The 24219-nt window shown below is 37.4% G+C and overlaps 1 protein-coding gene across 2 annotated transcripts in view; it reads left to right on the plus strand.

The window, feature by feature from the left end:
- Positions 1-12881, plus strand: part of mpp2a (MAGUK p55 scaffold protein 2a) — a 19804-nt gene extending 6923 nt beyond the window's left edge. The window contains exons 3-13 of one of the 2 annotated variants that reach the window (XM_067417237.1): positions 1507-1604; positions 2160-2312; positions 2405-2560; positions 4460-4687; positions 5992-6123; positions 6296-6398; positions 7388-7456; positions 7559-7720; positions 9591-9793; positions 11786-11914; positions 11991-12881. In XM_067417237.1, the coding sequence (XP_067273338.1) occupies positions 1507-1604; positions 2160-2312; positions 2405-2560; positions 4460-4687; positions 5992-6123; positions 6296-6398; positions 7388-7456; positions 7559-7720; positions 9591-9793; positions 11786-11914; positions 11991-12167 (1610 nt within the window). In that variant the 3' untranslated portion in view covers positions 12168-12881. Of the gene's footprint in view, positions 1-1503; positions 1605-2159; positions 2313-2404; positions 2561-4459; positions 4688-5991; positions 6124-6295; positions 6399-7387; positions 7457-7558; positions 7721-9590; positions 9794-11785; positions 11915-11990 lie in introns of both variants that reach the window. The other variant, XM_067417229.1, reaches the window with a different exon arrangement.
- Positions 12882-24219: the final 11338 nt, after the last annotated feature.

The following is a 24219-nucleotide window of genomic DNA, read 5'->3' on the forward strand; positions in this document are numbered from 1 at the left end:
GCTAAATGTAATTTTGGATGACTTTTCTGAGGGAAATCCAACATATAGGCTACGTGACATTGTTTACATGCGGTTGTATTCATGTCGGTTGAAACATTGATTGAGGGATTACATATTGATTCGGATTTCGGTAAGTTGTACTGTATTTTTTAACATACCTTCTGATGTTCATCCATTTGTATTTTGCACTGTATCTAGTAATAAAGCAAAAGAGATTTGTTTACAATTGATCTAAGCGGCTACATCGATCTGTCACGTTAAAGAGCGCCAAAGCTGCATTTATGGTTTAAATTTCTAGAAATATAATTGACAGAATTTGAAAGCTGAGATTTTGTTTAAAGTCAGGAGTAATAAATCACAAAGCTTGTTGCAATTTATTGGATGGAGGCACTTCAAAGTGTTATTCATTCATCAGATGAAAACTAAGAGATCGATTCTTGGGATTTAATATCGTATCAATATTGTTTCTTGAAAATTAGAATCTATACCCAGCCCTACATTGATTTTTATGATCAAATGGCCAACTCTTTTGTCTTGCTTATTTTAATGTCATAACTAATATTTTGTCCATTCTAAATAGACACAATGAAATATTTTTGCACTCATTTTCCACACAAAGTATGAATGCATGATGAAATGTTTCCAAATGTTGTTTTAATCTTCATGTAGCAAAATAAAAAAATTTTTTGATTGAGAATCAACCCCTGGGAGAAACCCCATAATTATATTCAATAACGAGTAACAAACTCTTCCATCTAATACGAAAGCATTTATTTACTGCATATATTTTGTTCTTTGCACTTCTTTGGACCCTAATGCAGATGGCTTAGCATCAATACGGCAAACTTGTGTTGTATTGTGCCTTTGGCGTAAACAGTAGCCACAACAAAGCTGTTTAAATCATTCTCAGAATTTGAAGTTGAGCCAAACAGTACAGATCACAATAAATGAATTACAGAACTGAAGGTCATTGAAGGTAGGTTTATTGTTTGTGGTGGGGATTTTCCTGGCGCTGTGCTTATAAACATCGACACACTTGTGCCAAAGAATGCTGGCACAAACAAGGATACCCAGCTTTAGTGATATCATGCCCTAGAGGTCCACTTGACATTTTCTTGCCCTGTAGTGTCTGCTAATACGTGCTGTGTGATTCTGATGAAACTCTTAGATTAAGGGGCTGTGATCTACATTTAAAAGTCAGTCTTGTAGTTTAAATCATATTACATACACTCACAGTAAAATTTCAATAGTTAAAGGCATAGTTCAAGTACTTTTTCTTACTGACATGTCATGTTCTGGAAAAACTGTGGTAAATGTCTGTTAAAAATGGATTCAAATATATTTCATATACAATTGAAATGTACTTGATGTACTTATGTAAAAGGGATAATATTGTCCATGTGTGAAGAAATAAGTATATAACAGATTGTGTGAGTGTGTGTTTGATCAAAGAACACAGTATCTCATAAACAGCTGCATAATCTGGTCTCTCTTCCCCCCCAGCAGTGCCTCAGGTGCTGGACACTCTGAGCGATAGCACCAGCTCAGCCACGGCCAATGACCTGGACCTCATCTTCCTCAAGGGCATCATGGAGAGCCCTGTGGTCAGTTTTATTTCTGCATACAGTAGGAAAACTTCAGACCCAAACATGCTGCAGTCACAAAAAAAGAAAAAGAAAAAAAGAGAGAGTGTATATTATCCCACTTATTAGGTGGCTATTCAACAATTATTTTCTTATTTTACCTGTATATTATCTTAATGCTTCCACTATCAAAAGATATTCCATTACAATGTACAAAACATTCAGCGATTTATATTATATACAACTGTAAATATTTTATAAATAAATAAAAAAAATCTTAAATATTTACATGCATGTGTGTGTATTAATATATACATAATAATTATACACACATACATATATAGCTCTGAAAAAAATTGAGACCACTTAATTTCTCATTGTTTTTTGGATTGGATTTCTCATTGTTAAGTGGTCTCTCAATTTTTTTCAGAGCTATATATATATATATATATATATATATATATATATATATATATATATATATATATATATATATATATATATGGAAAACATTCATGGAAAACAAACTAATAACCAATGATTAATGTGTTGTTTAAACCCCGGATGATCTTCCAGAGTGCAGAGAGTCTGGAGGAGACACGACTGGAGGCCGTGAGGGACAATAATGTGGAGCTGGTGCAGGACATCCTGAGAGAGTTGAGCCCCTTTACACACCGCAGCAACACCGCCGCTGAGCTGTCACGCATTCTCAACCAGCCGCACTTCCAGGTACTCAGCTGCAGCGCAACAAAACTGTGAAATGAAAAGAGAATAATACACATTCTGATTAATGGCTGACAGACCATGCTTTTGATGATCAGTCTCTGTTGGAGACCCATGACTCTGTGGCCTCTCAGACGTGTGAGACTCCGCCCCCGAGCCCCTGCGCTTTCATGGAGCCGCCCATCAACAGCGTACCGGTGCCAGCTGATGCTATCCGGATGGTGGGCATCCGCAAAGTGGCTGGAGAGCACTTGGTGAGACTGTAATCAGTGTATAATTTGTATATAATAATAATGTTATATTAAATCACATTACTAATTCTATATTAAACAAAAAGGTTAAATGGAAATTAGGGTCATGCTCTGCTCTAAAATATGAGATTAAAGCTTTTTTGTTTTAAAGCTTAAACACTAAAAGGTGTACTTGAACCCCATTCACCCCTAATCTTCAAAACTGCAAGCACTTTATTTGCTTTACACTCATTTGCAATTGTTAAACACATTTTTAGTAAAATGCTCAACTATTAGACATTAGACCCATCATTTAAAACTAACAGCTCTTGTTTTTCATTTAGAAATGTTTAATGCCACAATAACTTTTTAATTACCTACACACAATGAACAAGTGAAAACAAGTGAAGATCTTTTTGATGAAATCTGAGAGCTTTTTATCCCTCCGTTGACATCTACGCAACGACCACTTGACACTTCAAAATGTTCATAAAGAGATCATAAAACTAATCCATATGAATTGATCAGTTTAGTCCAAATTTTCTGAAGAGACACGATTGCTTATATGATGAACAGATTGAATTTAGGCTTTTATTCACATTTGAACATTCATTAAGGCACACATCTAGCCTGACGTGGCACACATCTGTTATGGTAAACAGAAGCTCAAGCGTGTTCGGAGAACCACTGGGGTCTTATGTTACACAGGTTCAGTTGAGCTTCTGTTTATGCTTTTTGATCAATGTTTATGTGTGAATAAAAGCATAAATTGACTCTGTTCATCATATAAAGCGATCGAGTGTCTTTTGGACTAAACTGTTCAATTCACATGGATCAGTTTTATGGTCTCTTTATAATCTTTTTGAAGCGATCATCTATTTCGTCAAATAGACCTTCCTTTGTGCTCTGAAGATGAACAAAAGTCTTACAGATCTTGAACAACGTGAAGGTTAGTTATTAATGACAGAATATTTAGGTGAACTAACTATTTAAATTAAAAAATATTGCTCTAAAAATGTGATTAATAAACATCATACAAACTTTCTGTAGTGAATATATATATACATAATTAGATTACTTTACTATGTAATTATTTATTACATTGTTATATTTACATAATAGTAATGTTACATTTAATTATCATAATATATTTTAGAGCAAAACATGATATGATTAAAACTACATTTATGATAATGATCTGTTCTAAAATATGAGATTAATGTACATTATGTATAAAAATAGATTTCAGATATATATAAAATGTCTATGTTAAATATACATTGCCTATTTAGTAACTTTTAGATTATATAAAAATATTTACATTTCATAGTAATATTTTATTAAATGCTAATGTTATAATATTATACTTATATCTCATATTAGTATAATATTGCTTGCTCACTTGCTCAGTTGGGGACACTAAAATTTTGATCTAAGTTTTCAACTAAATATTCAAATAAAATTAATTACTGAATTAACTATATCAACTTTATTACTGATATGCTCACATTGTCGATATATGATAAATTAATATAAGCTTATAGCATCACCTTTTTCTCCAGAACGACTGTACAGCCAAATCTAATTTTGTTGCAATATTGTCCTGTTTAACACTGTGAAGTAGCTTTGAAACAATCGTCATTGTAAAAGCGCTATATAAATAAAGTTGACTTGACTAATATTATATTTCATAACTAAATAACTAAATTAAATTCATAGTTATGCAAAAAAATGACATGATTATTTATTTATTATATGAAATTCTACAGTGAATAAACAGTTTTGTTAGTATGCTCTGCTCTAAAATCGTACATTAATATAAACATGTCATAGTAAAGTCATGGGAATTCATTGCTCAAATTCAAAATGTGCTTAAATGTTTTGACTACTAGTTTCCGACTTCATGTAATGTTGTTGTGTCAGGGTGTGACGTTCCGCATTGAGAGCGGAGAGCTGGTGATCGCACGTATTCTCCATGGGGGGATGATCGACCAGCAGGGTCTGCTCCACGTGGGTGACATCATCAAAGAGGTCAATGGGAGAGAGGTTGGGGACGACCCTCGTGTGCTTCAGGAGATGCTGCAGGAGGCCAGTGGCAGTGTGGTCCTCAAAATCCTTCCCAGCTACCAGGAGCCGCATCCCCCGAGACAGGTACCGTCCCTAAATACAGAACGGAACATGTTCAGAGTCTCACGGCCAGGGTACTTGCGTGCGTAGGGCATCAGCGACCCCGTTCACACCTGGTATTATGTCTCATGTGACCAGGGGTTTTGGTGGCTCCATATATGCACATCACTGCTATCTACTTTCCTCTTGTTTTTCTCTGCTGCTCTTTTATGGTTGTCATGGATACAGAGTTAGGAGTGAGCGCAGCATCTCGTTCTCAGTTAAAGCCAGATGTGTTTACTGTGAGAGCAGACAGGATCGTGAGCTGGAAGGCAGAAGCTTGTTATAGACGGTCTCAGCAGATGCTTTAAGCATTTTTACTATTGTCTTCTGATCCTATCATCCGTGCAGACTACGTTTATATTGTTGTTTGATGGGGTAAATCATTTTAACTTTCAGATGGGCTGGGCATTTTAGGTTAAAGGCCTGTGACCCTGTACCACAAAACCAGTCATTTTTGAAATCGAGATTTATACATCACTCATTTGAAAACTGAATAAATGTTTAGTTTGTTAGAATGGCACAATATTTGGCCGAGATACAACTACTTTAAAATCTGGAAGTCTTTATATTGAGAAAATTGCTTTTAAAGTTCTCCAAATTAAATCCTAAGCAACGCATTTTATTACTAAAATACATTTTTTATATATTTGCAGTAGGAAATTTACAAAATGGAACATGGAACATGATCTTTACGTAATATCCTAATGATTTTTGGCATAAAAGGAACCCATACATATCCAAAATCCAATCATTTTGACCCATACAATGTATTGTTGGCTATTGCCACAAATATACCTGTACGACTTACAACTGTCTTTTTATATATTTCCAGTAATACATTTACAAAACATCTTGATAGAACATGATCTTTCCTTAATATTCGAATGATTTTTGGCATAATTTTGACCCATACAATCTATTCACTGTCAGAAAAAAGGTACATTGCTGCCACTGGGGCGGTGCCCTAAGGTACAAAACCAAAAAGGTACTAATATGTACCTTTAAAGTTCTGATATGTACCTTTTAATGTACTAATATGTACCATTTAGGGGTGAGTAAGGTACAAAGATGTACCTTTTCACTTTTGTACCTTAGGGTACCGCCCCAGTGACAGCACTGTACCTTTTTTTATGAGAGTGTTGTTGGCTATTGCCACAAAAATACCTGTGCAACTTACGACTGGTTTTGTGGTCCAGGTTCACATATATTTTGAATCATTTTAAATTTTCGAATGAAAATAATAAATTATGTTTCAGCCAGAATTGATCTTATCCTTGTTTCTACAGGTTTTTGTAAAGTGCCATTTTGATTATGATCCTGCCAATGACAACCTCGTCCCTTGCAAGGAGGCGGGACTAATGTTCTCAAGTGGAGACATTCTGCAGATCGTTAACCAGGAAGATGTTAACTGGTGGCAGGTTGGTTGGTCAACGTAGAATTATATGCCAGAAAGTTCCTTTACCTTTTATAGTCATATCTGCTTTTTATTTAAAATGTAAGATCTCTCTTTAAGATTTCTAGCAAACACACAACAATATATGTTTGTTTATGATATAGAAAGCTGTACATTAGGGTCATGTGTCTTTGCAGGCACGTCATGTAGAGGGAGGAAGTGCTGGCCTGATTCCCAGTCAACTTTTGGAGGAGAAAAGGAAAGCTTTTGTGAAGAGAGATGTTGAGCTGTCACAAGCAGGTGCTCAAATATAAATATATGCGTTAAATGGTTAGTTCATCCAAAAATGAAAATTCTGTCAATAATTACTTGATCGGCCCATCACTATATAAGTCGTTATTTTATTTATTTTTTGCTTACAAAAACTATTATTGTCGCTTCATAAAGTTATTGTAGAGCCACTGTACACTGTAAAAACTTATTTAGAATTACAATTTTTAGTTCATTGAAATTAAAACGTTGATTTAATACAATGAACATTTTTTTGAGATTCGACAATCTTTATTAAAATATTAAAAGATTTTGTAAGCATATTGGGTAATTGTGTGAATTTTATATTTGTGATGACGCAGTGAAACATGTCAAATAGTGCTATTTTCATGATTTATCAAAGTTTTTATGTGGTTCAGATACAAAAATATTTTGAGTTTCTATTTATTAAACAAATTTCCTTCATTGTATCAACTCAAATTTTTAATTAACAATAAAGTGGGGGTGAAACACTCAGTTTCAGTCAATCTCATGTCAATCTTGAGTACCTATAGAGTAGTATTGCATCCTGCATATCTGTGTTGCCGAAAACATGTTGAAAGCATTTTGATCAATTTAATGCATCCATGCTGAATATAATTATTCATGTCTTTCAACTGTTTTTAAATCTACTCATGGTTGATTTGTGTGCACTGCCCCCTGGTGGATTTGATATGAACCCTTACCATGTCTAATTGTCTAATCCAGCGGTTCTCAAAGTGTGGAGCATAATAAAAAACAGAAAACAGATATGGCAACTGCATTTTATTAGTGCAGTAGCAGCGTTAGCTCTCTGCCTTTATAAAATGGCACCAAATGGCAATTCCTCTGAACTTTTCTTTTTCAGACCTTTTCTTTTTTTTGATTTTGCACCACTCCTCTAATCAAATACATTTGCATACATCAAGTGCACACTTATGTTAAGGTTCAATAATGCTGTAAATATTTGTATCTATAAATAATATCACTGTGTATTGCAGCCAATCTCTGCACTGGAATGGTTGGCAAGAAGAAGAAGAAAATGATGTATCTGACTACAAAGAATGCTGGTTCGGTTTTCTTTTTCTTTAAATGCATATCTTTTCTCTTTTGAAACTCAGAACTCAACTTGTTATTTAGTTACATTTTCCCCCCGTTTAATTCCCTGGCAGATTTTGACAGGCATGAGTTGCTGATCTACGAGGAGGTTGCAAAAGTCCCCCCGTTTCGCAGGAAGACTCTGATTCTGATTGGAGCACCTGGAGTGGGCAGACGGAGTTTGAAGAATAAGCTGCTAGTGTCAGACCCTCAGCACTACGGCACCACCATCCCCTGTGAGTCTTCCATAGGTGTATCGGGCAAAATTCAATGCTTTAGGGGGTTTCAGACCAGGGCCATACACAGGGTTTTATAAATACTGAGGTCCCCAAAAAAGCTTGCTATAAAGGGGGTTTGCATTTTAAAAGGTTTGAAGGCCAAAAAAAATTCCATAACAGCAGCTTTCAAACCATGCAATTAATCATCACATATCTTACACATATTCTTATTTAAGCCCTTAAATATATATTTTTCCCAATACCTGCTCTTTTGCTCTCCTCTCCACCAGCTTCTCTTTTTCTTGTATCTCTTCCTTCCCAAAGCTGAGTGATTGATACAATCTTTTGATTTTCATCTGTGTTAGTAAAGAAAATGATATTTATATTTTGTATTAATCCTTTTCCTTACATCCTGAAACAAACCTCAAAACCAGAGTATATTGTCTCAAAATATTTAGGTTTACAGCATGATTGCATTTCTGTTCAAAAACATTTTGAAATTAAAGAACAGTTTTTGGTCATTTTACATACAAAAACATTAGTCTTAATGTCCTAAACATATGTAAACATGCTTCAATGATTTAGATACAACAAGTAATCCATTTATAATAGAAATGTGCAAGATAAAACTATAGTTTGTATAATATATCTTTAATTAATCTTTAATTAATCGTTAATAATTTGACACCCCATTATTAGCAAATAGATTTTTGTTAGTTTAAGCATAATCTAATTTTGATGTATGGTAAAACCAATGTTTTTATAAATATATTATAAACAATATATTCAATATACTTCTGAAATTTTATAAAATTAAATTGACAGTAAAAACATTTATAATGTTGCAAAAGATTTATTTTTCAAATAAATGTTTTTTATTTTTATTTTACTTTCTATTCATCAAAGAATAAAACAAAACTGAGGGTCAACTGGTATTTTTTATTTTAATACATTTGAAGGCTATTTGAAAAGCTAGGTAACTAAGTTTATTAAATGAATTCACAATATGTTCACACTTATTATTAATCTTATGCCTAAGTGATGTTGCTGTCTGTTAAGGAAAGCTCCACAGATTAACTCGCGGCTCGATTGAGCTCTTCCAGTTCGGTTGCATCAACTGCTTAGACTAGTCGTCAGTTACATGAAAAGGAAGATTAGTTTAATTTGAATCCAAAAAGACAGACTGATTAGCCCCGACTAATTGCTAGTTTTTCAGACTAGTTCTTAAAAGGGGTTACTTCAGCGTGACTTCATATGACTTTGTATCAGTAGAAACCCTGGAGTATATTCAGTATGATTGTGCCCCCCCCCCCCCCCCATATCCCCCTGAGAAAAGAGATTTATGCATTTTATTTATGGAAAAAATCCTCCATTGACGCAAATATCGTCAATTTGCGTCATCTGAGGAATTTTTGGCACAAGTCTAAAGACTACAGCCAGCAGAGGGAGCCATTTCCGCATGTTTCCAATCCCTGCATTTGGGATGGGAGATCGCACTCACAGCTCAGCTCGCAGCTGCAGGTATTCATGTAAACGGATCAGGTGCGGAGCAAAGTGAGTGTTCTCAAACTTCTCAAATCAATTCCTATGAAAGTTAAGCTTCCAAAGGCATGAACTGAAAACGTGCAAGACTGAATATGCGCTGTGAATCTATTCCGCGAGCGTGGTCGCGTTTACCTCAGCTCTCATCACGAGAGCTCATTCATGACGGTGTAATCTGAATCCTGCAGCGTTTGTTCCGTGATACTCCCTCAGCGGCTAAATCACATTAAATTGAACAAATTGTCGCTATGGTACTGATAAGAGAATAGAGTCTTGACTCCAATTGCACTTTCATACTGATAGTATTCCAGACGTTAATCAAGAATCACATTGTAAATGTCCACAGACACCTCTAGGAAGCCCAAATCAGCAGACAGAGACAATATGATGTATGCCTTCACATCCCGGAGTAAGATGGAAGCTGATATTAAAGCTGGCCACTACCTTGAACATGGTGAATATGATGGTAACCTCTACGGCACCAAGATGGACTCCATCCATGAAGTCGTGGAGGCTGGACGCATCTGCATCCTGGACGTCAACCCACAGGTAAGGGTCCTCAGTAACCCTTTATTTTAGGGTTGAATTCTCGCTATTAACTAGTTTATTAACATGCATATTACTAGGATATTGGCTGTTTAATAGCACTTATAAAGCAGGTATTAATGTATTATTCTACATGACCGTATTCTACATCTTACACAATGCCTAAACTTAAACGCTACAAAAACTACTATTAATAATATTAATATGCAGTAAATTAGGAGTTAATTAAGGCAAAAGTTGTAGTTAATAGGGAATGTGTTCCCCATACTTAAGGGTTACTGGACCTCTGAATTTCCGACTACAGACCGACTACATTCATGTCCTCCTTCACTACATCCATAAACCTCCTCTTTGGTCTTCCTCTTGACCTCCTGCCTGGCAGCATCAGGTCCTCAGCATCCTCAGCATCCTTTTATTGATATATTCACTCTCCGTCCTCTGAACATGTCCAAACCATCTCAACCTGGCCTCTCTAACTTTGTCTCCAAAACATCTCACATGTGCTGTCCCTCTGAAGTACTCATTCCTGATCCTATCCATCCTCTACACTTCCAAAGAGAAGCTCAACATCTTCAGCTCTGCTACCTCTAGCTCTTCCTCCTTTCTTTCCTCAAATCAACTGTCTCAAAGCATACAACATCGCTGGTCTCACTGTCCTGTACACCTTTCCTTTCATTCTTGCTGGTACTCTTTTATCACACAATCTGACACTTTTCTCCACCCATTCCAACCTGCCTGCACATGCTTCTTCACCTCTTTTTCACACTCCCCATTGCTCTGGACTGTTGACCCTAAGTACTTAAAATTCTGCTCCTCCTTTACCTCTTCTCCCTGTAACCTCACTACTCCACTTGGTTTCCTCTCATTCACACACATGTATTCTGTCGTGCTGCGACTAACCTTCATTCCTCTTCTCTCCAGAGCAAACCTCCATCTCTCTAGACTTTCCTCCATTTGCCCCCTTCTCTCACTACAGATCACAAACATCATAGTCCATGGAGATTGGGCTCAGGGCCGATCCTTGATGCAGTCCCACCTTCACCGTGAAGTCCTCTGTCTCACCTACGGCACACCTTACCACTGTCCTACTGCTCCCTGGACCACTCTAACATACTTCTTCGCCACTCTAGACCTCCTCATACAATACCACAGCTCTTTTCTTAGGACTCTGTCATATGCTTTCTCTAAATCTACAAAGACACAATGCAGCTCTTTCTGGCCCTCTCTGTACTTCCTCTTTAACATTCTCAAAGCAAATAATGCATCTGTAATGCTCTTTCTTGGCATGAAACTATACTGCTGCTCACAAATGTCCACTTCTCCCCTTAGCCTTGCTTCCACTACTCTTTCCCACAGCTTCATTATATGGCTCATCAGCTTAATACCTCTGTAGTTTCCACAACTCTGCACATCTCCCTTGTTCTTAAAAATCGGCACCAAACGCTTCTTCTCCATTCCTCATGCATCCTCTCACTCTCTAAAACCGTGTTGAACAACCTAGTTAAAAACTCTACTGCCATCTCTCCTAGACACTTCCATACCTCCACTGGTATGTCATCTGGACCAACTGCCTTCCCTCTCTTTATCCTCTTCAAAGCTCTCCTAACTTCACCCTTGCTAATATACTTACTACTTCCTGGTCAACAATATTTGCCTCTACAACCACCACAACTCTTTTCTCCCTGTCATTTTCCTCATTGATAATATTCTATAAACTATAAAAAAAAATAAGTAGTTGAACATTGATAGTTCCATGAAGAACCTTTAACATCCATGGAATTTTCCCATTGCACAAAGTTCTTTACAGTGAAGAAAGGTTCTTTTGATTATTAAAATGTTTTTTAAGAATTCACTTTAAGAAGAAACTGATTTGTCTATAACATCTCTGCAAAAACCCTCTTTTGGAGCCTTTATTTTTAAGAGTATATGATGCTGTTTTGTAGTAGATCTGGTTTTGATACAGATTTTTATTTTTATTTATTTTTTTGCCAATAGGCCCTAAAAGTCCTTAGGACATCTGAGTTTTTGCCGTATGTGGTGTTTATCAAAGCCCCTGAGTTTGAGGTGCTTAAGGACATGAACAGATCTGGGATTGAGGCAGGAGTGGCGACCAAACTACGAACAGTAAGTCCCATTCAGTAGCTGTTTACTAACTTTGGTTCTCCTTAATCTCATCCTTAAGATGTCTTTTTTTCAACAGGACGCAGAGCTAAAGAGGACAGTGGATGAGAGCGCCAAGATTCAAAGAGTGTACGGGCACTACTTCGACCTCACTGTAGTGAATGATGATTTGGAACAGGTGTACAGGACCCTCAAATCCTCCTTAGAGCAGTTAAAAGGAGCTCAGCAGTGGGTCCCGGTTGGGTGGGTCTTTTAGAGCTCAGTATAGCAACTGTTGGATGTTTCATGTGACACTTTATTATATCAGTGCTACCCGGTTTATATCATCAACCTCGTTCCAAGGATGTGCACTGATCAGAGAGATCCGTCTCTCATATATGTGCAGGTGTGGGTGTGTCTGTGAAAGCACCATCTACCCTTTTTCAAACACAGCTACATCATGATACAAATCTCAAATCTTGTTTCAAAATTTAGCCACAGTCTTTGTTACAAAATCTTTTTATTCACAGTACGAGCATTCACATTTCTGTTCAAGTACATTTTGAAATTAAAGGTTCATTTTTTTTATTTTAAATACAAAAAAGATGTCCAGTAAAATATCTAAAAATTCTTCAATCATTTAGATTTAAAAGAATAATCCCTTATTCAGACACAAAATTGTTTAATATAAAACTATATTTTGTATAATCTTAATAATTTGATTATTAGCTAAATTTGAAAATAGTTTTTTTTCTTTCGTTAGTTTAAGCATAAGCTCAACGTGTAAGTTTTATAGTTAAACCACTTTTTTATATATAAATATATTATAAACAATATATTCGATATTTCTGTTCAAAAGTTTGAGGTCAGTTTTTTTTTAAAAATAATTTCATAATTTTATTCAGCAAGAAAGCATTAAATTGATCAAAAGTGACAGTAAAAACATTACACAAGATTTCTGTTTCAAATAAAATGTGTTTTTTTTTTTAACTTAATTTTAAAAATGCATCACGGCTTCTACAAAAATATGAATCAGCACAAGGTTTTCGACCTTGAATATAAAGAAATGTTTCTTTAGCAGCATATCAGCATATTTTTTAAATTAAACTGTAATAATGTTTTACAATATTACTCTTTGTACTGTCTTTTTGATCAAATGAATTCAGCCTTGAGCATAAAAACTTTCAAAATCACGTAAATTTATCAAGTTTTACAGTGTAGTTTATATTTTTACTTTTATTTTGTTTGTTATATTTTGTTAATAGTTTTCATTTTCAATCCACAGTTTAGAGTACATTAATAGTGATGATATAGATGGTAGATGTTTCATTTCTGAGTTATATTTTTATTATAAGGCTCTATTTTGCTTTAGCTCCTGTTGTTGTGTCAGGCACATGACTTTTGTACAGTTTTTCTTAAACATCCACATTACAGCACTATTTTTTTTTCTCATTTCGGGCAGGAATATATGGAAATGTGATCCTATTTAGACATGAGGGTGCACACTGATAAGGGCATGAGAAATAGAAACAGAAGGCAGCTAATGCTGTTTAAATTTCACTGATTGCAGTCATGATTTAATTTCAGAAAGTTGCTTTTGAAAATCCCCATATCAACCATAGTCAAGTATATTTACATAGGCTACTACATACAAATGTGGCAATATTTGTATTTTTATTTTTTTAAAGTTGAAGGACCAAACATCATGTTTACACCTGAATTACAAACAAATCTGTGAATTGAATGCAAGAGTGGTGCTAAAGCATGACAATAAGACCTTTATATAGATATCTATGAAAATGCTGTCGGTGTAAAATGTCTTCACTGCATGTATCTGTATCTGCTCTTATTCACTGAAAACATCATGCCATATTTATTATAATGCTGTATATGCTTATTGGATGAAACAATCTTTCTTACAGGCAAACCCTCTCTGCTTTTTATTATGAATAAACATAATTAAAGTGCTAATTCACATTCAACAATTACCATTCATGCCATCAGTGTTTGGCATGAATTCTGGCAGCTATTGTTTATTTATTGTTTTTTATTGTTTATATCTAGGTGTAAGGTGTTTGAATTTAGATTTGGATTAGTTTTGATATCTGTATTACATTTTCTAAATATCATGGTATAAGCTAGAGGCAGATACTGTATGGTAATCATGTTTAACTTGCGAATTCAGTGTTTGATTATAAAAATAATCTGTAAATTGCCTGATTTCTGAAATAAAATATTTGGAGAAATAATGTTTGAAATGAATGAGTAAATGCATGACATTTTTATTGACTATATATATATATATATATATATATATATATATATATATATATTTTTTTTTTTTTTTTTTTTTTTTTTTTTTTTTACATATTTTGGCTGTATATCTGTAGTGCTGATAAAGGCAAGAACCATACTTCATTCTATATATTACCAAACGTTTTAGGAAGTCTGCCTTCTTTATCTGCGGGGTTAATATGGAGTTGGCCCACCCTTTGCAACTATAACAGCTTTAACTCTTATGGGAAGGCTTTCTACAGGTTTAGCAGTGTGTTCATTGGATTTTTTTGACCATTCTTCTAGAAGTGCATTTGTGAGGTCAGGCACTGATGTTGGAGGAGAAGGCCTGGCTCACAGTCTCCACTCTAATTCATCCCAAAGGTGCTCTGTAGGGGTCAGGACTCTGTGCAGGCCAGTCAAGTTCCTCCCTCCACACCAGACTCACTCATCCATGTATTTATGTATCTTGTGCACGGGTGCACAGTCATGTTGGAACTAACCCACCCCCCCCCCCCCCACCAAACTTTACACTTGGCATAATCTAGTCAGACAAGTACCGTTTTCCTGGCAAACTCAGACTTGTACATCTGATTGTCAGACAGGCAAGCACGATTCGTCACTCCAGAGAACACATCTCCATTGCTCTAGTGGTCAGTGTATCCGACGCTTTGCATTACATTTGGTAATGTAAGGCTTGGATGCATCTGCTTGGTCATGGAAACCCATTCCATGTAGCTCTGTATGCACTGTTCTTAAGCTAATCTAACTCTGCAGAAAGTTGTTGGTGACTTCTGCGCACTGTGTGCCTCAGCATGCACTGATCCTGCTCTGTGATTTTACGTGGCCTACCACTTCATGGCTGAGTTGCTGTTATTCCCAAGTGCTTCTACTTGGTTATAATATTACTAGTTGACTGTAGAATATTTAGTAGTGAGGAAATTGTTGCACCAGTTAACACGCTTGAGTTTACTGAGCTCTTGAGAGTGTATTCTTTCACAAAACTTTAAGATGTCTGCTTGATTTAATACACCTGTGATCATAGAAGTGATTGGAACAGCTGAATTCAATGAATGACATTTAGTTTGATTATGCCTTTGTGGTATTGTGTATGTGTATAAGTCCATGAAGTTTTGAACACACTGGCTTTGAATACTTCTATGTCACTCTTTGTCGTTGCTAAATTTGTTAAATAAATGGATTTCACTGAGAGCGCATACATATAAACCCGAAAGTTATTAAGAAATATTAATTCATTTTGAGTAAGATGTTTCAGAATTGTCTTGATGAATACAATTGTGGAAAATGTAAAATGTGTATATATATGCATTGTGTTTTTATCTCTGTGAAAGAGAGATATTATTATAATGACTTTATAACTAACTAATCTACCTTAAATTCAGGTCAGCTCATAAATGTAGTTATCACAGTTACATTGACCAGTCCTACATTTTCTCATGGATTTGTGTTGATCAGTTCCACCACCAGAGGCCAGAGTTTTTCTCACAAATTTAGGCCTATTAGTTTAGCGGCAGTATGCCAAATTGCTCAGAGCAGCACAATGATGTTCATCGCTTCATCCGTTCATCCGACCAACAACATCTACTATCAAGGTATGCCTATTATACCACATTCTACACAAACATCGCTGAATATTTTTAATATATATATTTATAGAATATATTTTCTGACAATAATGGCTTTTTCATTAATGCAGCTTTAAAAGTTTATTGTTCAGAGACTACAAATGATCTTTTTCAAAAGTTTGTTTTGTTTCTGCATCTGTGCAACAAGATAATCATTATAATCAGTACAATCTCGAGTACCCTTTATAACAAGCCTACATGTAGATCCTTGTGATAAATGATCTGTTCACAAGTAAAGTGCAATTTGCTTATTATAATATGTTGTACTTTAAAAGTGTCGGGCACTTTAAAGCTACACTGTGTGATATTTTCCCCCATCTAGTGGTGAAAAGGTATATGACCATCCAGTGAATAATAGTTTCTGTTCCTCTCAATTTCGATTTCGTTTCAACTCCTACGGTGGCCGATTTAGTCATGGCTTTCAGTTCGACCTCTTCGGTGAGTGTTGCTTCAGTGATGAGGTTACTTTTGAAAACTATTATAATTTGCAGTTATTTAATTTGCCAAATGATCTATGATCAATTTAATCTATGTAAAATGAATAATAGAACTGAATAATAACCAGTTCATTGCTAACATCAGCTATCAGGTTCCCAGACGAATGCAAGCTCTTAGTAAAGTAACTTTTATCAGTGCTATCATTGTTCTGTATATTGTACCACACCACTAGCGTAAGGCAAACAAATTATAATGTAATTAAAATATTAATCTCATGTTATCCGTCATAGAACACGGATTTATGTTATAAGGTAAACAATACTTTTTCATCATTGACGCGAGGAAAACTATCCTAGACGTCGTTCTAGTGTTATGCGCAGCACACCATGATATAATTAGCCAAGCAACAATAAAACTTCCAATATACACAAATAGGCTGAATTAATATTACCTGTCGAGAAGAAAGAAGGCAACGTCGGCGTTCTTTTTAAAATCGTTGCTCCTCATGAGCTCTTTCCATCTTGGAAAGGCCACTCCAATATTTACTTTTGTCTTGTTGATTTGCCTGTCGCGTTGCCGTCTTAATTCTCTTTTCCGCTTCCTTGGCGACTCTGATACATATTCCGCAATGTTACTAGGTCCCCGACCCGAGTCGAATTCGGTAATCAATTCCGGGACGTGGTTGCTTTCACACAGAAGGCGACCCGGCAATGTTCCGGGAATATTGCGGGTCCGACGTGCAGTGTGAAAGGGGCTTAAGAGTGATCCTCCATCATCATATAGCAGCCTCAAGCAATCCTCCTCTTCACATTCGACACGGTGCCATCGAGTGTAAAAATGCGAAAAGCGAAGCTTGAATTTACGGGTATGTCCCTCTTTGGCAAATGTACTTTCAAGATGGAGGAGCAACATGGCAACCGCCATCCGAACCCTCAACACGTATGTATTTTCAATGGTATATTATAAAATTACGAGAATGCATTATTACTTGAAAGAAGTAAATATACATTAATGAGCACATATATTTTTGAAAGAACTAAGTGATTTTAGCTAAGAATAAACTAAAAAAGTTACACAGTGTAGCTTTAATTTAGGTCCACGTTTTGTTTTTGGGGGTGCCTTTATTCCCACTCTTTAAACTCTCAAATAAAACAATTTAGCTTTTTTCCACTTCCCTGATGGTCTTGATGGGCGCATCTCAATCATCTCACTAGTTCACTAGTCAGAGCACTGATCAGGGAGTCAGCCCATTGACTTATGTCCTAATCAGTGCTGGACTAGCCGACTAGTGAGATGATTGAGACGCGCCCGATCTCCACGTCGGAGAAGTTTCGCTTCTTTGCCGTCTTCCATGTATCCATGGCGTAAAATGAGGGCGTGGGGGAGGCGGAGACTTGAATATATAGGGGCGTGTTATTCTAATGACAATCGTTTTCACCCATGGGATGCTCATGGGAGCGCCATCATATCACGCAGTAATCCGGCGTACAGATTTAATTCAATACACAAAGCTTTCTTCACTGTTATAAGTCTGCATACTTTATTAATCAGACTCTCACTCTTTTTCAACTTTCAAGTCCTCTTTTCCATGCGTCTCAAAATTAGAACCACTGTCATGACAAATCCTGTCCCCCTGTGAAATCGTGTCCGCAAGGACCCCCAGAGCGATTCTATTGGCTGAAATAAATGTTAATAGGTAATCTGTTCAGAACCTGATTACAATTCTTACACAATCGCGTTTTGATTTTTGCTGTTTAAATTGTGTTAAAATAGTCTTTAATGTCTTACAAAGCATATGTTTCATATATTAGTAGTATATAACTGAAGCTATAAGTGCTTATATAAGTATATAATTCAGAACATGTTTTTGCTCCCATTATAGCAATCAATTAAATATTTCAAATAAATGTTTTGCGTGTGTACTTAGTATGGCAATGAATTCATAGTTTAGTAGTTTATTATTTAGTTATTTTTAAACAATTGATTGTCCAGAACCATGTATAACAACTTTTGATCAGGCATTTAAAACCGCTACCAGCAGACACGATTTCACCATAGACAGTAAAAGAAATGGACAGAGCTATCCCATTGACTTCAACGGCGGGAAGTGATGTCAGTAAAGGAGCACTCACTTCCTGATGGCTGAGCGAACTGCGCAGGCTCAGACTGAGCTTGACGACGTAGATGTTACGTGAGCCTCCTGTCTGACAGCTGTAGGTCTTCTAGTAGTTGTGGAAAGTAAATTCTTAATCCCGTTGTTTAAATATTTTCTCCCGTTGCTTTTGGCTCACTATGGGCTTCTCCCCATTCTTCCCCCTTGACTTTATCAGACTTTATGTCTCCACGTCCCCCCGACTGTCTCATAGACAGTAAAAGATTGCCTGCGAGCGTCTCCTCAGGTCTATACGGTAATTTCTCAACTGTGCGACAGAGTCGCGTTGGTTATGACGCAATCGTTAGCCTATTTTTTACAAAAACAGCTTCTGCGGGGCGATAGTGTAAGATACAAGGTAATGGAGCCTTTTATACATTGTCATGTTTCTTTAGAAATAAACAATGGACAAATGGAGTCTTTAAACGTCTCAGATGTAAAGTTATTCACTGTCAAAGTGACTCAAAAATGAATGGGAATCAATGGGATGCTAACAGCAGGTGATGGCTTGGTTAGCAATGGCCGCCTCTATGGGTGGAACGCTTTCCGAGTGCTAGATTACCCCCTTGGATTTCACAGGGGGACAGGATTTGTCATGACACCGCCTTCCAGCTCTTCTTCTTCAATCCCGCTGCCTAAGCGTCGCTACTGCCATCTGAGGGATGGAGAAAGTATACTTAATAGCTTAATAGCTCATTAAAATCATTGTGCTGACTTTTGCAACTTGTTGACCTCGTTATGTTGGATAGAGAAAGCCAACATACAGACATGTTATATAAACTTAGTATTATTCTTTTGAGACTAAGTTTTCTGACTAGTCCTCCTTGAGCTTTAATGCTAGAAACGTCAACTGTATGAAACGTCAAACCTAGTTGTGTTTGATTCGAGATTCAATTTAATTTCCTACAGTTTCAGAGAGAAATGTAATAGCACGCTGATCTGCCATGTGTGGGTCTTTAATGCAGACTCTCCTCGTGTATTTGCCATTTTTATAATGATGCATTTAAGGTATAATGGCCAACTGTATCATAAAAGTTCTGGTGCAGGTAACATATAATGTGGATAACATTGAATAAATATCTTTCAGTCTGGTTAAATACTCATAATTGATCACTCAAGGCCCTTAATCTAAATCTTGTTTGTAGTTCTAATCTAATCCTAGTCCAATTTGCAATGGGTTGTGGGCAATATCAGCCATATTGCGTGTCGATCTGCACTTTGAATTCTGACCGGAAATAGTAGTAGACCATACGGGCAGTGGCGTAACTTTGTATTAAAAAGTGGGTGGGAAAAGAGATTGTTCAGTTTCTCCTAATGTTGGCTCGAAAGGCTATAATGGTCAAATGGGTTGGTAGTGATGCCCCTTCTACTCAGATGTGGAAATCTATGATATCCGAAGTTGTAACTCTAGAAAGATTGAGGTATTATCTCAATGGTAAATTGCACCTGTTTAAAAAATGGGAGAATATTTTAAAGTGTCTAAAGATCAAACGGTCATAAACAGAAACTGGATAAAAATGTAGGTACAATCATATGATGAAATGCTGTATGTAAATTATCCACATGTTCATAGATATGTTAATTACTTCCTGTGCTGTGTCTTTGTTTTGTTTTATATATGTTTTTGTATGTAATTAAAATGCTTAATAAAAAGAAATACAAAAAAAAAAAAAAAAAAGTGGGTGGGACGTGTGTGTGTGTGTGTCCAGAAATCACTTCAATAGTTCATTTATTAATATAAACCTCATGTTTAATTCTTGCATTTATACCAAATATCATCAGTGGTTGTATATCAATAGCAGGGACAGTTTTTATGCATTTTATTTAATGATTTCACCGGAACTAATAGAAAGTCTCTGTAACGGCGTTAAGCGATTGAAGCGCTCGTCTGTGTGTAGACTGCACATGCACGCACCACTGATAACAGCGGCAAGAGCGCCAGATCGCCTTTTAACAAACAAATGAAATGATGCTCTTCTAGTTAACCAGAGATGTTTTGTTTGTATTAGTTAGGTTCATCCGTGCAACAAGTTGTTTCAATGTTTCAAAAAGTGGTGGGGACATGTCCCACCCATCCCACCCGCAAATTACGCCTATGGTTAAATCTATGTAGCGCTCCACTGTTTAAAATTCAGATTTTTTTTTGGCTAGAAAGTACAATTCCTGAAGAAATTGTGAGTGGTGCTTGCCGTGGCAAAACTCGGGGCCCGGTGGCTACCAAGAGGCAAAAAAGCCAAGCAACATGTCTGTACGATGTTGTAGGGCTGAGATATGGCTTCTTTATGTGTTTGTACGGTTGCTAGGGTACTGTAAATGGTTGCTATGGAGTGGCTTGGCACCATCCCATAATGATAATCCAAAGCTCCTTGCCAGTATGAATGATATAAACCAACCCCCACGTCTGTATGATTTTCTGATGCAGAGATCTAAATGGTTGCTATGGTACTCTGTTTGGTTGCTATGGAGTGGCTTGGCACCATCCCATAATGATTCCCCAAAATCCCCTTGCCAGTATGAATGATATAAACCAACCCCCGTGTCTCTATGATGTTCAGATGTGGAGATATACACTGTGGATTTGGGTTGTTAGGGTGCTTGATAATGGTTGCTAGGGAGTGGCTAGGAGGTGTTGAAGGTGATTTGTGATTGGCCGTTGATGCCCTGAGTCAATCAAACCCACCCTCATGTTTGTATGACACTCCTATCCAGAGATATAACTTTGATCTTTTTCAATGGAAGTCAATGGGATCGGTTGTTAGGGAGCTCTAAACGGTTGCTAGGGCGTGGCTTAATAACATCATCATGATCCTGAGATAGTGATTGGTTGTCTGAGTAGATTGGGCCCACCCCCTTGTCTCTGTGAGTCTGTGAAGCAGAGCTATGCTCAATACAAAATCCCTATGGGATTTACCATTGAATGAGAATTTGGATTTGGAAGCTGCTTTTGCCAGTCTCAGTGCCTCAGTTACCGAGAGCAAGGCAGTCTCAGTCAAATGGCTGCTTTTGAAGCAGGATTGGTTGTTGTCTGGGAGGTTGTCCCGTTCAAGAAACATAGAGAGTTGATTGAACACAACTCGCTCAAGGGTCTTTGCAATGAAAGGCAGAAGGGATACCGGTCGGTAGTTTTCTAAAAGTGCTGGATTCAGAGAGGGTTTCTTAAGCAGTGGGGTTACCCGAGCCTGCTTAAATGCTGTGGGAAAGGTTCCCGTGTGAAGAGAAGTGTTGACAATGTGAATGAGTGCAGGAGTGATTGAAGAAGAAATAGCCTGAAGGAGGTGAGTGGGTATAGGATCAAGAGGACAGGTAGTAGGGTGATTGGAAAGGATGAGTTTAGAAATATCTGCCTCGGAGAGCGGAGAGAAGGATGGAAGAGTGTTCGTGTTAGTTGTTGAGATGTGCGTGTCAGTTTGTGATGAGAAGAACTGTTTGCTGATGAGAGCTGTTTTGTTGGTGAAAAATGATGCAAAGTCATCAGCTGTAAGAGTTGATGAAGGAGGGGGAGGAGGAGGACAAAGGAGAGAGGAGAATGTTTTAAAGAGTTTGCGAGAGTCAGAGCATTTGTTGATTTTGTTGTGGTAGTATGTTGTTTTAGCAGTGGAGACATTTGTAGAGAAAGAAGAGAGAAGAGACTGATACAAGGTAAGGTCAGTATAGTTTTTAGATTTCCGCCATTTCCTCTCTGCCGCCCTGAGTCCAGAGCGATGTTCACAGAGAACATCAGATAGCCAGGGGGCAGATGGGGTGGGGCGGGCTGGTCTGGATGAAAGGGGGCAAAAACTGTCTAAGGAGGATGTTAGAGTGGAGCAAAGAGTGTCAGTAGCACTGTTAGCATCCAGTGCTGAGAACTGAGCAGGTGGAGGGAGTGAAGATGAAACCATTGTGGATAGGCGAGAGGGAGACTGACTGTAGGATCATCTGGTCAGTGTGTGAAAAAGTTGAATTGGTTGAAAGTGCTGCAGGAGTGGCAGTGTCCTCTGGTTTGATCCAGGTCTCAGTTAAGGCCATGAGGCTGAGCTGAGAATGAGTCCCAATAGATGAAATCAAGTCTGCTTTGTTTACAGCAGACTGGCAATTCCAGAGACAATTGGAATAGAGAGTAAAGTAGCAGAGGATTTCTGTAGACTGCGCAAATTATTAGGATTGTGGTGTCTCGCGTGTACAGAGGGTGATTTACGAGTGCTAGTAGTAATAGTTGAGATTTGAAAGCACATGGTGAATACAAATCAGAGAAAAGGCCAGATAGGAATTGGAAAAAAACGAACACAAATAATGAAAAGGAAAATTATACTCAAGTGCCTTGTCGGGGTCCTTGCTCGGGAGGAGTTGCACAGGGAAGAGTTGAAGTCTTTACACTCGTCGGTCTTGCACAGGGAAGAGTTGAAGTCTTTACACTCGTCGGCCTTCACACAAGGAGGGCTTCCACTGCCGCGGACTATCACGCTATTTACACTCACCTGAGTATCGTTATTGAAAGCAGTTGGGAACGCCCCCAACAAACGCTCACTCACAACGTGGCAATGACCAAACAAATGCTAACTCCTCCACACACACCGCGAGAATACAACAAAACTAATAATACACACCACTGCACTACACAGACACACTTATCCAACAACAAATGAACAAACAATCAAATGAGAACAGACAATCAAATGAGACTTCATTACCCATAATCCTTTGCCCTGTTCATCAGCCATCATTGTTTATACCAAGCCTGCAGTCTCCCTCTCATTTACTGAAGCTTTCGCGCCTCGATCGCCCCCCGGTGACCGGTCCCAGTATAGCCGCCCCTCTGTGATTTCTAATGGACGCGAGGCAAACTAAATAATAAAATGACACTTCAAAAAATTTCCCCCAAAGTTAGTTTATGTCACTGAAGGCAGTTATCATCACGATGATTTCATTTCAGGTGTTCGTTTTAAAAATAAGTTTACTTTGAGTTAGTTATTTGATGCTATAAAAACGGGGGGTGTGACGTCATGATTGACAGCTGAGACTGACGGCTTCTCTGAGTGAAGTTGTCACTGAGGCACTAACGGACTTTTTTTGAAATTTTTGGGAGCAGATTAGAGCTTTAGCTTTAATTTCTACATTTCCATAACTGTTTATTTCACACCAACATAATTAATTGTTCTGCATCTGCGAGAGTGTGGGCGGGCTTTTGATATCGCGACTGTACTTCCTGCTCTACTTCCTGCGCTCTACTGCGCAACTCCGGTCCCGAAATCGCTACTGCGCAGACTCGGTCCCAAGATGTCCGCGCCGTGCAAGGCTGCCTGAAAGCTTCAAATATGGCAAGCGGAAAACGGATGATGTCAAGTCGTCCATATTTTTTTACGGTCTATGGTTTATACCTGTGTATCATTAGCCACATCACCTCAGCCTATTTAAACCATGTTCACTCTGTCATTCACTGCAAAGTCTTGTTAAGTGTTACACTACAATTCTGCACGGTTGCTCATGTTTCATGTCTCTTGGTTTTGGATCACCTGCCTGTTTCTGGACTACTCTCTTTCCTACGTTTCCTCCCTTGTTGTGTTTGTTTGTTTAAACTGCCTGCATGTATTTTGACCTTGCTTGTACTCTGGACTTTGATTGTGGACTGTTGTCTTAATAAAATTGCATTTGGACCCCCAATCTCAACCCAGGCTCATTGGAAATACGTGACTCTGCCTACATTTTTGCAACACCCTAATTATGTACCTCCAGGTACGTTTACCTGCACTTTTTGGGTGAAACGTCCACCGGAGGCGCTAAGTGGTAATATTATTTCTCCATTCCCAGACTGATCTCATGAAATGGCGTATGTATGACACGGC

Source organism: Pseudorasbora parva, chromosome 2, assembly GCF_024679245.1.
Source record: "Pseudorasbora parva isolate DD20220531a chromosome 2, ASM2467924v1, whole genome shotgun sequence".
Lineage (NCBI taxonomy): Eukaryota > Metazoa > Chordata > Actinopteri > Cypriniformes > Gobionidae > Pseudorasbora > Pseudorasbora parva.